The sequence below is a fragment of the Oncorhynchus kisutch genome, linkage group LG13 (assembly GCF_002021735.2).
Source record: "Oncorhynchus kisutch isolate 150728-3 linkage group LG13, Okis_V2, whole genome shotgun sequence".
Taxonomy (NCBI): Eukaryota; Metazoa; Chordata; class Actinopteri; order Salmoniformes; family Salmonidae; genus Oncorhynchus; species Oncorhynchus kisutch.
The window spans coordinates 44,899,030-44,911,913 of record NC_034186.2 but is presented as its reverse complement, the minus strand read 5'-3'; the positions used below and the strand labels follow the sequence as shown (position 1 = coordinate 44,911,913).

The 12,884-nt window shown below is 43.6% G+C and overlaps 1 protein-coding gene across 1 annotated transcript in view; it reads left to right on the top strand.

The window, feature by feature from the left end:
- Window positions 1-12,884, top strand: part of obscna (obscurin, cytoskeletal calmodulin and titin-interacting RhoGEF a) — an 85,414-nt gene that overhangs the window by 56,865 nt on the left and 15,665 nt on the right. Inside the window, exons 46-64 of the mRNA XM_031838076.1 lie at window positions 3,506-3,615; window positions 3,797-4,000; window positions 4,189-4,271; window positions 4,371-4,544; window positions 4,673-4,832; window positions 4,961-5,068; window positions 5,159-5,323; window positions 7,030-7,188; window positions 7,471-7,648; window positions 8,041-8,154; window positions 8,385-8,552; window positions 8,779-8,881; window positions 9,020-9,149; window positions 9,630-9,735; window positions 11,393-11,501; window positions 11,587-11,726; window positions 11,844-11,956; window positions 12,212-12,380; window positions 12,664-12,751. Of these exons, the coding sequence (XP_031693936.1) occupies window positions 3,506-3,615; window positions 3,797-4,000; window positions 4,189-4,271; window positions 4,371-4,544; window positions 4,673-4,832; window positions 4,961-5,068; window positions 5,159-5,323; window positions 7,030-7,188; window positions 7,471-7,648; window positions 8,041-8,154; window positions 8,385-8,552; window positions 8,779-8,881; window positions 9,020-9,149; window positions 9,630-9,735; window positions 11,393-11,501; window positions 11,587-11,726; window positions 11,844-11,956; window positions 12,212-12,380; window positions 12,664-12,751 (2,581 nt within the window). The remainder of the gene's footprint in view (window positions 1-3,505; window positions 3,616-3,796; window positions 4,001-4,188; window positions 4,272-4,370; window positions 4,545-4,672; window positions 4,833-4,960; window positions 5,069-5,158; window positions 5,324-7,029; window positions 7,189-7,470; window positions 7,649-8,040; window positions 8,155-8,384; window positions 8,553-8,778; window positions 8,882-9,019; window positions 9,150-9,629; window positions 9,736-11,392; window positions 11,502-11,586; window positions 11,727-11,843; window positions 11,957-12,211; window positions 12,381-12,663; window positions 12,752-12,884) is intronic.

Here is a 12,884-nt window from a genome sequence, read left to right as displayed (position 1 = left end):
AAAAATGAGTTATTTTGACTCCAACCTAAGTGTATATAAACTTACGACTTCAACTGTAGATAGGTGTGTGCCTTTGCAAATCATGTCCAATCAATTGAATTTACCATAGCTGGACCAATCCAGTTGTAGAAACATCTCAAGGATGATCAATGGAAGCTGGATGCACCTGAGCTCAATTTCAAGTCTCATAGCAAAGGGTCTGAATACGCATGTAAATAAGGTATTTTTGTTTTTTATTTGAAATAAATTAGCAACATTTTCTAAAAACCTGTTTTCGCTTTGTCCTTGTGGGGTATTGTGTGTAGATTGATGAGGGAAAAAGTATGTAATCATTTTTAGAATAAGGCTGTAATGTAACAAAATGTGGAAAAAGTGAAGGGGTCTGAATACTTTCCCGAATGCACTGTATCACTTTATATCTAGCAAGATATTAGCTATGTCTTACCTTTTCAGGTAAGACAAAGTCATTCCCATTCCTTACATCTACAAAGCAGAAGTAAATGTCCAAGATATGCGTCAAAATCTCAGTTAAAACGTTAGACAAGTGGACCATCCAGTTCTCACTCTGTTCACGTGCCCGACTTCTAGCAGTGACGTAGAGGGTGTCATGGTGTTTGCCTGTGCACAGCTTACCCCAGCAATAGCCACACAACATGATTAGGCAATGTACATGCTCAAAATATGGAAACGGCTTGAATGTAGCTATTTCAAGCGAGGCAAAGCAGCTATGCCTATGCTAACCCTTTCCACTAACAGTGACTAGAGTCAGATGGTTGCTAGCATCAAGGCTTTTAATGGCTTTGAATGTATGGAAAGAAGGTTGAGGCAGTTGTAGCAAATGTTGAGATTGAGCATAAAAAGCACCAGAATCATTGAGAAAAAAACATTAGATAACAAAAAACATCACATGTTATTTGGATAGTTCTGATAGTCCTTTTTTTTAAAGTTTAGTAATTTAGCAGACGCTGTTATCCACAGCGACTTAGAGGAGCAATTATGGTTAAGTGCCTTGCTAAAGGGCACATCAACAGATTTGTTCACCTTGTCAGCTCGGGGATTCGAACCAGCAACTTTTCAGTTACTGGTCCAACACTAACCCGCTAGGTTACCTACCTCTACAGATGGTCATACTATCAACAAACTATTTTTAACCAATTTTTTAAATGTAATTTAACCCTTATTTTATCAACTTACCTGGTAAAATAAGAGTTAAATATGTATGTTTAACTATCTGTTGATAAGCAACTGCTTGCTAAGTTTACGGTTAGGTTTAGAATAAGGGTTAGGGTAAGACTAGGGTTAGGGTAACGGTTAAGATTTGGGCTAACCCTTATCCCTTAGCCTTAAGGTAAGAGTTAAGTTTAGGGATTAGGATAAGGGTTAATGTTAGGGTTAGGGTTAGTAGATAGTTGATATCTTACTGATAGTCTGTAGAGCATCTACAGATGGACTATCCAAATAAAGTGTTACCAAAAATCATATATATTTTTTCTTGTATTTAGCTTATCAAAAAAGTTGGTATTATATTATGAGATTTTCACAAGGTAATCACTGCCTACCCTGACTACACATCACTGTATCATACAACGTATAATACATTATAATATGAAGAATAAAAAAATGATACATCCCATTGTAATTCTCAAACAGATAAGGGTAACCTGCACTGAGTTATAGAAATAGGCATCAGTTCAATGTGTGTCTTAACTGCATCGGTGCCTATTGGATAGTAAAGCAATATCACTTTCAGTGCGTGACCAGTGAGAATACAATTCGTTTCACCAAAGGAAAAAAAAGACTCAAATGTTAGGCTGCGCAGCTAGCATAGAATGCTAAAACAACACCGAGAGCTAGCAGCTCCTGCTCAAGAACATTCCATTGAGCTTGTGTACAAGAATAACATTCTAGACAAACATAATTCCGACTCAATGTTCCTTTATGAATAATATTTACAAGGACTATATTTCACAATTGTAAATGGAAATATAGTTTAATGTTTTAGCAGTGCAGACAAAATACCTTCTCTAATAGAGCTGAAGACAAGAGAAAGTGAAATTGACAACGTTCATGGGCGATGGACCAAACCATTTTACACATTTTTGAACGTCATATTTTCTTATAACAGCTCCGCAAAACTCAGATGACAGATGCGGATTCGTATTGATTTGACAAATTATACACCATAATGCATGGTAAAATAACAAGACAATAAAACAAGTAGAACATTTATTCAGAAACACCATCATCCCAGAAACCCTAGACCCACCTGGACAAAAGGAATGCCCATATGAGAACGCTGTTCATTGACTACAGCTCAGCGTTCAACAGCGCCCACAAAGCTCATTACTAATCTAAGAACCCTGGGACTAAACACCTCCCTCTGCAACTGGATCCTTGACTTCCTGATGGGCCGCCCCCAGGTGGTAAGGTTAGGCACAACACATCTGCCACGCTGATCCTCAACACGGGGGCCACCATGGGGTGCGTGCTTAGTCCCCTCGTGTACTCCCTGTTCACCCACGATTCCAACACCATCATTAAATTTGCTGATGACGCAACGTAGTTGGGCATGATCACCGACAACGATGAGACAGCCTATAGGGAGGAGGTCAGAGACCTGGCAGTTGGTTGCCAGGACAACAACCTCTCTCTCAATGTGAGCAAGACAAAGGAGCTGATAGTGGACTACAGGAAAAGGAGGGCCAAACAGGCCCCCATTCTCATCAACGGGGCTGTAATGGAGCGGGTCTAGAGTTTCAAGTTCTTTGGTGTCCACATCACCAACAAACTATCGTATTCCTCCTCAGGAGACTGAAATGATTTGGCATGGGTCCCCAGATCCTAAAAAAGTTATATAGCTGCACCATCGAGAGCATCCTGACCAATTACATCACCGCCTGGTATGGCGGTACACAAGGTAGTGCGTACGGCTCAGTACATCACTGGGGCCAAGCTTCCTGCCATCCATGCTTCTATACAAGGCTGTGTCAGAGGAAAGCCCCAAAAATTGTCAGACTCTAGCCACCCAAGACAGACTGTTCTCTCTGCTACAGCACGGCAAGCGGTACCGGAGCACCAAGCCTAGGTCCAAAAGGCTCCTTAACAGCTTCAACCCCTATACGACTGCTGAACAATTAACCAAATGGCAACCCGGACTATTTGCATTGACCGCCTCGTTATTGTTATTTTATTGTGTAACCTTTCTTTACTAAAGTTTATTCAGTAAATATTTGCTTAACTCTATTTTCTTAACTGCATTGTTGGTAAGTAAGCATTTCATGGTACCTGTTGTATTTGATTAGATTTTTTGAATAATCCCTAAAAAGGGACCTAATTGACCCAGTCCACTCTTTAATCACTCTGCTCATTCAAAGTAAGAGTGGCAAAAGTACAAATGTAATATCTCTGGTATGTCGAAAGCTATCTACAGTATTTCATAACCTAGGGAAAGATGACGGTGCTAACCTTTGCACACTTCTCTCACCACTTCTGAACGTCCCATCAGTACCTGATGCCATGTTGAGGACTCCATCCCCCAAACACTATCATGCCCACACACCTGCTGCTCTTACAGGCTCTGGCTCGGAGTCAGATTGTGACGAGGATAGAATAGAGGTACAGTATGGTTTGAACGTGGAGCCCTCTTTCAAACAATTTGTTCTGATAATATTTTCATTGAGACAAAAAGTATACTTAAAAAAAAATCTCACTAATGAATACAGGTCCTTATACACTAACATTTGCTTGGACAAGCAGATAACCACCTTTTTTTTTTTTACCAACCTCTTTTCCATAGACATTTGATATATACGTGGCCAGAGCTAACTGCAGTCCTCAACAAGGTGGCAACAAGGAGAGCTTTGTGTTGAAGGAGGGTCAGTACGTGGAGGTCTTGGACTCTGTCCACCCGGAGAAGTGGCTGGTCCGCACCAAGCCCTCCAAGACCACCTCCTCACGCCAAGGATGGGTCTCTCCTGCATACCTGGAGAAAAAGAGAAAGGTATGAGGTCATCAGTATGTCCTGGTTGGGCATAAAGGATGGGCGTAAAATGGACAACGTCGACATGTTTTGACCGTGCAAACAACCACGTTTTGTGTTTCGTCATGTAAACAGGATTCGGCAGAGGTGATGATAATATTTCACTGTGCATTAATTCAAGCGTTCATTGTTTTTTTGTTGTTGTAAAGGAGACATTCCCACAAATGAGAACACCACAACAGGAGCTTGATGTACCAGGGTCTACAGGAGAGAACTACAGGAGAACCCTAAGGTGAGTGAACAAATATTACTTGATTACACAGTGTGTTCCGAAATATTTGATTCACATCGTTTCTTAAAGACAACTGTCTACATTCCCTTCTGTCTTTAGCCAATTAATCCAGGGGCTGATTGATGGGGAGGAAGAGTTTGTGAAGGAGATGAAGGAATTCATGTCCCACCACCTGCACCACTTAGACACCAGCCCTCATGTCCCTATCAACATCATCAACCAGAAAGAAACCATCTTCCGCAATATAAAGGACATCATGGCTTTACACGAGAGGTCGCACCTGTTCTCTTTGTTGAGAGGGAGAGCTGGTTTTTAGTGCTGACGTTTTTTACTTGTGTAAATGAAATGTTAGAAAATAAATTGAAATAAATACTGTCCTTATTTTCCTACCCCATACTCAGATCTATTCTGCCCAGTCTGAGTGAGTGTTCTACTGACGATGACGTGGCCATGCATCTGGTCAAACATGCAGTGGACTTTGAGAAGTATCTGCAGTACATGGTGGGCCAATCACAGGCAGAAGCCTGTGTCACTGACAAGACCATCCAGCAGTACTTCAAGGTATGCAATCCAATAATTTACCCATAATGCACAAAAATCGACCCCCCATTCCCACAAGAAAAACTTTGCACTCACATGCTCCCAGTTTTCCATACTAACATTCACGCGTATGGAACTTTGTGTTCCAGCAAAACACGGAAACACACCCTGAGCACCCGGAAACTGCAGTCCTGGATGTCATCACCTTCTTACAGAGACCAGTGGAGAGGATTCAGACCTACCAGGCCTTGCTCAAGGTTAGTGCTCATCATCTGATTCTAAATGTCCATGTCGACACCTTTCTGAAGCCTTAGACCATGTATTTCTCCCTGTGTTTGTGTTGACAGGAACTGATCAAGAACAAGGCTAAGTGTGCGAAAAGCTGTCTTCTACTGGAAGATGCCTTCTCCATGGTGTCCTGTCTGCCCTGGCGCTCTGACAACCTACACCAGGTGTCTCTAATTGAGAACTACCCTGCCCCACTCACTGCACTAGGAGAACCTGTCCGCCAGGTAACTCACCCTTCCTGAACCCCTAGTTTATCTCCATAGAATGTCAGTCCTGAAAGGCTGAAACAGTTCCTAGTTTTCATCCTCTCCTTCTAATACTAATTCAGTCCTGATACACCAGATGAGTGCAGTTAAAGACATGCTCCGGAACTTTGGTGACTACTAAGTATTTTTTAACCCTCCCACTTTGGGCTGGATGTATCAATATGTCGTTCATACATGCAAAATATATGACCAGAATTTCTGTTTTACATCTAGCAATTCGAGTTGTAGCCAAAGAGCTTCAGCCCCTCGCCATTTGAGTGACAGATAGCAAGATACACACACAGCAGAGCGAGAGAGAAAGCAATGATGTGGTGCACATCTACACATCTCAGTTGCGGGCAAATACTGTACATGGGCACCCTTGCACATTTCTTCTCAAATAAATTGAAATGTCAAAAAAATGTTTTGGCCACCACACCTTGTAATAGGACTTTTAACATTGCAGAACCAATTTAATTTGTGTAAACTTAAATGTACATCTTAATTTAGAAAATAAAGACAAATGGCATAGACAAAATTATTGGCAACCTGGAGCTAGTACTTGGTTGCACAGCCTTTGGCCAAGATGACTGCAAGCAAACATTTCTTGTAGCCATCAATGAGCTTGCTGCACCTTTCCACGGACAATTTGGCCCACCTTTCAGCAGTAAACTGCTGTAATTCCTTAATGTTTGAGGGGTGCTCTCCAACAACTGCTGTTTTCAGATCTCGCCATAGGTTTGAATGTGTTTCAGATCTGGACTCTTTGCTGGCCACTCCAGAACAGTCCAGCATCTCTTCTTAACCATTCCTGGGTGTTTTATGATGTGTGTTTTGAGTTGTTGTCCTGCTGGAAGAACCACACACTTCAATGGAGTCCCAGTTTTTGAACACTGGGTTCAACATTGGACTCCAAAACACCTGGTAATCTGCTGATTTCATGATGCCTTGCACACTTTCTTGGCCCCCAGTACCAGAGGCAGCAAAGCAACCCCACAGCATTATCAAATCTCCCCCATGTTTGTTTGTAGGGAGGGTGTTGTTTTCATTGAATGCTTCATTTGGCCATCAGTAAACACAGCGCTGATCTGTATTGCCAAAGAGCTCTAATTTTGTTTCGCTGGTCCACAGAACATTTCCCCCAGGATGTATGCTTGTTTTGAGAAGTTCAGTCAGCCTTTCTTGTGGCCACTTTAGCAATAACAAAGTGTGGAAACAATGTTTATTTTAGGAGAAGTATGGAATTATTTAAGAAAATTGCAAGGGTGCCAATATATTTGACCGCAACTATGTGATGCAGTACGGGGGGCACCTTTTGGCTGGCAAGCTCTACTTTCAGAACTACTGGCTAAAAAGTATATAAAAGTATAAGATCATCTCTTTAATTACCAGGTCGAAACAAAAACCAGACATTTTTTTGTCCCTCCAGGACCAGAATTGAACAGCCCTGGTTTAGAATATGCCAACATGCCTAAACTACCTGAGCTGTACTGTAACAAACAGCGGAAGTTTGTTTCTCAGATGCTGATGGGGATACAGCATCATTGGAAGTTGAATGTCAAGGACATAGCTTATAATGTGCCATCTTGATCTCGCATTGGTGCAGAAATTAGCTCACTCATGTTTTCCTCATCAATGATCCAGTTCCTCCTGAAGCTTTCATCCCACATCTCTCCTCCTCCCAGGGTCCTTTCACTGTGTGGGAGGAGTCTCCCGAGATCAAGACGTCCTCCAGGGGCCACCAGAGGCAGGTGTTCCTCTTCAAGGACTGTGTCTTGCTCTGTAAGCTCAAGAGAGACCCTGGCATGAACTCTGACACCTACGCCTTCAAGAACAAGATGAAGGTGAAAACCTGCCCCTTGACCTTTGCCCCAGTCAATGTAAATGCATAGACCAATTCCTCTGTGCCAAGCTTATGTTACCAACCTGGGTTTGAACCCAGGTCTCCTGTGAACCACAAGATTGTGTTATCTCTTGGAGATAAAAACTTACGCGTTAGCTTGGGGAGATAACACACGTGGTAAGTCGAGACTATTCACCACATTTATTATGGTTTCTCCGAACCATCTCCATGACACACAGAGTGCCTTCCTTGTAATATTAACTTACTAACTCCCCTTCCACAGCTGAATGATGTGGAGGTGAAGGAGACGGTGGGGGGAGAGGAGAAGTCCTGGGGGCTGTGGCACGAGCATCGGGGCTCAGTGAGGAGGTACACACTTCAGGGCCGCTCCGCCGTGCTCAAGCTGTCCTGGCTCAAAGACCTGAGAGAGATGCAGCAACGCTCCAGCCTGACTGACAGCAGTGAGTTCCTCTGACTGTCTTTTGGCACTGTCCATTGTTAAGTTTGTCTAATACACACTCTTAGTAAAAAAAAAGGGCTCCAAAAGGGTTTCTTCAGCTGTCTCCATAGGAGAACACTTATTGGTTCAAGGTGAAAACCCTTTTTGGTTCCAGGCAAACCATTTTGGGTTCCATGTAGAACCCTTTCCCCAGAGGGTTCTACTTGGGGAGAGCTGAAGAACCCTTTCAGGTTCTAGATAACACATTTTTTCTAAGAGTGTACGAACACTGGCTTTATCTTCTGTTAACTCTGTCCAGCATGAACTCTATCCAATGTTGGATTTGGGCAGCACTAGATTTATTTTTCCTCATCTCTTCCCATTATTACAGTAGTCATGTGTGTGTTTCTGTAGGTCCACCAGAGTTTGAAGTTCTTCTGGCTGACTGCACCACAAAGATCGGGCAGACAATTAAGCTGGCCTGCAAAGTCACAGGAACACCCAAACCAGTGGTCAGCTGGTTCCAAGGTATACAAACAAGATGGCTTGCATAGGATTTGTTCTTTTTTAGTTGTTTTTAGCAAATAGTTTAACCATATAGATTTGAGCTTTAGACTAGTTAGCCAGCCATTCGGGAGTAGTGTGGAAGTTCAGGGAGTACAACCTTGTGTACCAAATTTAGCAAGCAGAATGAGGTATGTCCTGTTCTTTAACAGCAGTACGATCTCTGACGCTCTGATATGACATCACCTCCCTAGATGGCCTGGCCCTAGAGGATGGCCCCCACCACATCATCACTGCAGACCGGGCAGGCACCTGCTGTCTCATCATGGATGGGGTCACTCCTGAGGACTCTGGACAGTACTTGTGCTACGCTTCCAGCTCTGTGGGCCATGCTAGCACACTGGCCAAGATAGTGGTGGATGGTGAGTCCACGTTCACTTACAGTAGCTCTGGGGCTGAACTAAACAACCACAGTCCGGGATAACAGAGCATGCATTTCATGTTAATGAATATTAGGGCTAAAGAACACTAGAATACAACAAACATAGCCATATGATTGTACTCTCTAACATGTTACGGTATTCTCCATGGCATATTGTGCAAAGGTAATGCGTAGAGTGAACGAACTCATTATTTCCTGTCCTACAGCACCCCCCAGATTCCTTACCAGGCTGCAGAGTGTATGTCTGCTGGAGGGAGAGGACATCAAGTTTATCTGTTCCACACACAGTACTCCTTTACCCCGAGTCAGGTATGGTACAGTAAACTGGACAGGATTTACTGTATCCCCCTACAATGTCATGGGAACCTGGCTAGTACCTGCTTGATTCCCATTAAGATCGTCCCACATGTTGTTATTTGGTTGTGTGCCCTGGTATGTTTATGACAGTTGGTTTAAGGATGGCAGAGAGCTGACAGACCAGAGGAAGTACCACATAGAGAGTGACGCCCGCAGTGGGATCCTCACGCTCACCATCATGAACCCTGGAGAGACAGACCTGGGACAGTATAAGTGTGAGGTAGGCCTACAGTACATGTATGAAACCCTGTACTTCATATGTAATAATTGTTCCTAACATACAGGTAATAGTAATAACTATAATACTTTATATAAAACCCTATAAAAAAAAGAACAAGGACACCGTACAGCAAAGAGTGGAAAAAACTAAACGGGGATTAAACAATTAAAATGAAACAAAAGTTACTTATCTTCAACTAGGGCTGAGTAAGGGGGCGAGCTAAGCTGAGGGAAAAGGTAGGTTTGAGTTCGGCCTTTGAAAGTGGTGATGTAGTCAGAGTTGCGGGTGGCTGGGGTGAGAGAGTTCCAGAGCTTGGGGGCAGTGGCGCTGAATGGCCGGTCCCCCATGGTGCACAGTACAGGTATAACATTGAAGGTACAATATACTGTTGCTGTTCTTTATAGCAATGCATTCTTTGAGCTTTTGTGCACTGTTATAAAACAGTGCCGTTTTAAAATGTGAAATCCTGTCATGTTTTAGCTGTGGAACAAGTTGGGCAGTGCCAAGAGTAAAGCAGAGATGTGCTCCGCCTTTGCACAAGTGATGGACAGTGAGCCTGACCAACCACAGGCCATCTTGATCCAAGGTACAGTAGGAGAGTTCCCTCCACCAAATCAAGGTAAATGTCCACCTCGGAGTCAGGTCACAGGTTTTGAGAAGAAGGCTACAGTAGAGATGTTCATCTTTAGTGTCCACATGTTCTACACTATAAGACATGATGGCAGTCTAATACAATCTAGGACAAGGACCCTATAGGTCTAATTATTTTCTGATATCTATTGAGAGACAAGGGAAAGTATTGTTTTTATCCCAGTTTTATTCTGTGGACAATACAAGCTCAGTGTTAACTGAAGAGGGATCAGAAAAGCACATGCCATGGTCCTTACTTAGTTTCACCTCACCTCACGTTCACCTACTTTACCTCAGATCACTTTACTTCACTTCACTTTATCTCTGTTTTCATGCTGTCAGTCGTCATTGCCATTCCTCGTGTTCAATATGGATTGTCTCATTACCCAGGTTACCCTTTCTATCCCATTTCATTCCAAACACCCGTGAAACCATAAACACTTCCAGTCACCGACATTAGCAATCAACATAGATATCATATCCTGGCTAGTTGTGCATATTCATGAAAGACATTGATACACTTTAGTATTGGATGTTTTTGCTTGTGTTTTCATCATGTTTCCATCTTTCAGAAATGACAAGCATTGGAAAGGACCGGGTCCTTTCCTCCCATTTGACTGATCTTGATGGATTTCCAAAAGCTTTTCCAAACAGGATAAATAAGGGGCCATAGCTCATTTACATCTCAGGGTGTTTCCCGGACACGGATTTGAACCTACAGTAGTCCTGGAGTAAAACTCTTTCAATAGACACTCTCCTTTGAGTTTACTTTTTAGTCCAGGACTAGGCTTAATCTATGCCCGATAGATAACGGCCCCTCAGAGTCCATATCAGGACCCCGAAAAGTCGATTGATTACGACACAGCAGTAATCCTTGCTGTATCCATATATCTGACAAGTGCATATTTTGTCATTTAAAAACAAATAATACAATTAGAATACTGGCATTGCTGTATCTATCAATCACTTTCCTTCATGAGCTATGATTCCACCTCTAAGTAGTTTTCCCTTTGGCTTTTGGACACCAGTTGATCATGTGAGTCAATCCATTCTCTGTAACCCTCCTGCTCTCCATCTTCTGTAGTCCCCGAACAGGAAGTACCTCACAGAGCCTTCATGTTCACAGTATCATGGACCCAGTGCATGTGGATGGGTCCTCTCTCCTCTCCAACGCATGCCCAGTTAACTCTCCACTCCTACCCATACAAGATGGTCATGTGCTGGGCATCAGGCGCCCCTTATTCCCCCCCCCCCCCCCCCTGGGGAGTGGGCATGTGTCCATGTCCTGTTCATGGGCTGATTTACAAACTATTGGGTGTCCTTCAAGTCTGGAGGTAAGATGTGCACTGGTTATTGTGTTCCTGTGAGTCTGGAGGTAAGGGTACTGTACGTTCCTAACATTAGCTTTTAGCATATTTCTCATTCATTCTACATTTTTAAATAGACAGTTGCTGATGTCTCGACACGCTTTGCCTCGGTCACAAATTAGCATGGCTTCAAAAAATATATTCATTGTAAAGGCCAGTTAATAATATGAATTAATGATTTTGGACTATTAGACCCGAACGGCACCTAAGAGCATCAGTATGAGAGAGGTGTCATTGTGCTTCCAGACTCCGACTCAGAGGGCTGGTCCACTGCCATGGTGAAGCAATGGCTGCAGACAGACTTCCACCCCACCTCTGTTGTCAAAATGCTCTTCCAGCCTGGATACCCTCAGCCGTGAGTCTGCCTGCCAGAACTGTGATACATTCATCATCCTACTGCACCATCTCTATTTTTATCCCAATATATATTTTCTCTACAGAGCCGAGGGTAGCCAAGAGGAAAGGGACCCTACCGCCAGAGGACACGTGGAGGCTCCACAGTTCCCCACTGAGCTCGAGGAGAGACCGGAGGTTGAGGAGGAACTTTATGTTCCTGAGGCCATAGAGGAAATGCCAACATGTACTATACTTTGCAATTATGCATACACACTGTAGTTCCTTATTTTCTAAAAGAGGTGGCCACTGTGCCTAAGACATGAATCATCTCATGAAATGACCTCACTTCCTGTCTCCTCAGCTCCTCCCTCCATCCAGGTGCCGGTGGAGGACCTGTGTGTGGAGCCTGGTCAATCAGCTACCTTCACCATCATCATCACAGGAAGGCCCACCCCCGAGATTCAGTGGTACAAGGTTGGGACGCTTCAAACTTCCTCAATCTAAGTCCACCTTCATCTCATTCACTGTTATAATTCACTTAATCCAACCCTCGTTATGACATTCCCCAATATATTTAAGCATAGCTGACACCGCCGGACATAACTAACCAAAACAATTAATCAACTGAGTAGTACGAGCATGGTAATTGTTGGTGTTCTCCTCCACGGCTTGGCCCCTGTGCTGTCGTAGAAGCTGTGCCTTAGTAGTGTCTCTCTCATATGATTGGAGGATGGAGAGGAGCTGTTGGCCACTGAGAATGTGGAGGTGGTCCAGAATGGTGCCCGCTGCTCTCTGACTGTGCTGTGCCCGGAGAGTGAGGACGGTGGCATCTACACCTGCTGGGCCTATAACGACATAGGACACACCTCCTGTCAGGCTCGGCTGACAGTGGAGGAGGGTAAGACCTCAGTACACACCTATGGTGTCTGTCAAATTAATAAAAAATGAATCCCCCTTGTACAGCAGCGCACTACTTTTCACCTGATTCATGTGTCTTTCCGTTCACTGTCCTTATTTTTTTACTGTCATTCAAACTAGCCGATGCCAAACCTATGACAGATGTAACACAAAATGCCTAGAAGATGAGCATCCTAATCCCCAAATGCAGCTGAAACACCACACATGTGATGCTCTCTGGCTGACTACATGTGACTGCATGGTCCTGGTCCTCTTTTCTGTAGGTCCACTGGAGTCGCAGGAGAGAGAGGTGGAGCTTGGGAAGAGGAGGAAGCTGCTGTCTGTGTATGACGTCCATGAGGAGATTGGGAGGTAAGTACACATTTAGTTGGGTGTCATATTTTGCACTGCAGCAATCGGTCAAGCTGCAACTGTGGAGGTGACGGTCCCTTTGGCTGTGTTCCAATAAACTAAAATGGGTTCCGTCCTTTTTCTCTTCTCCCCG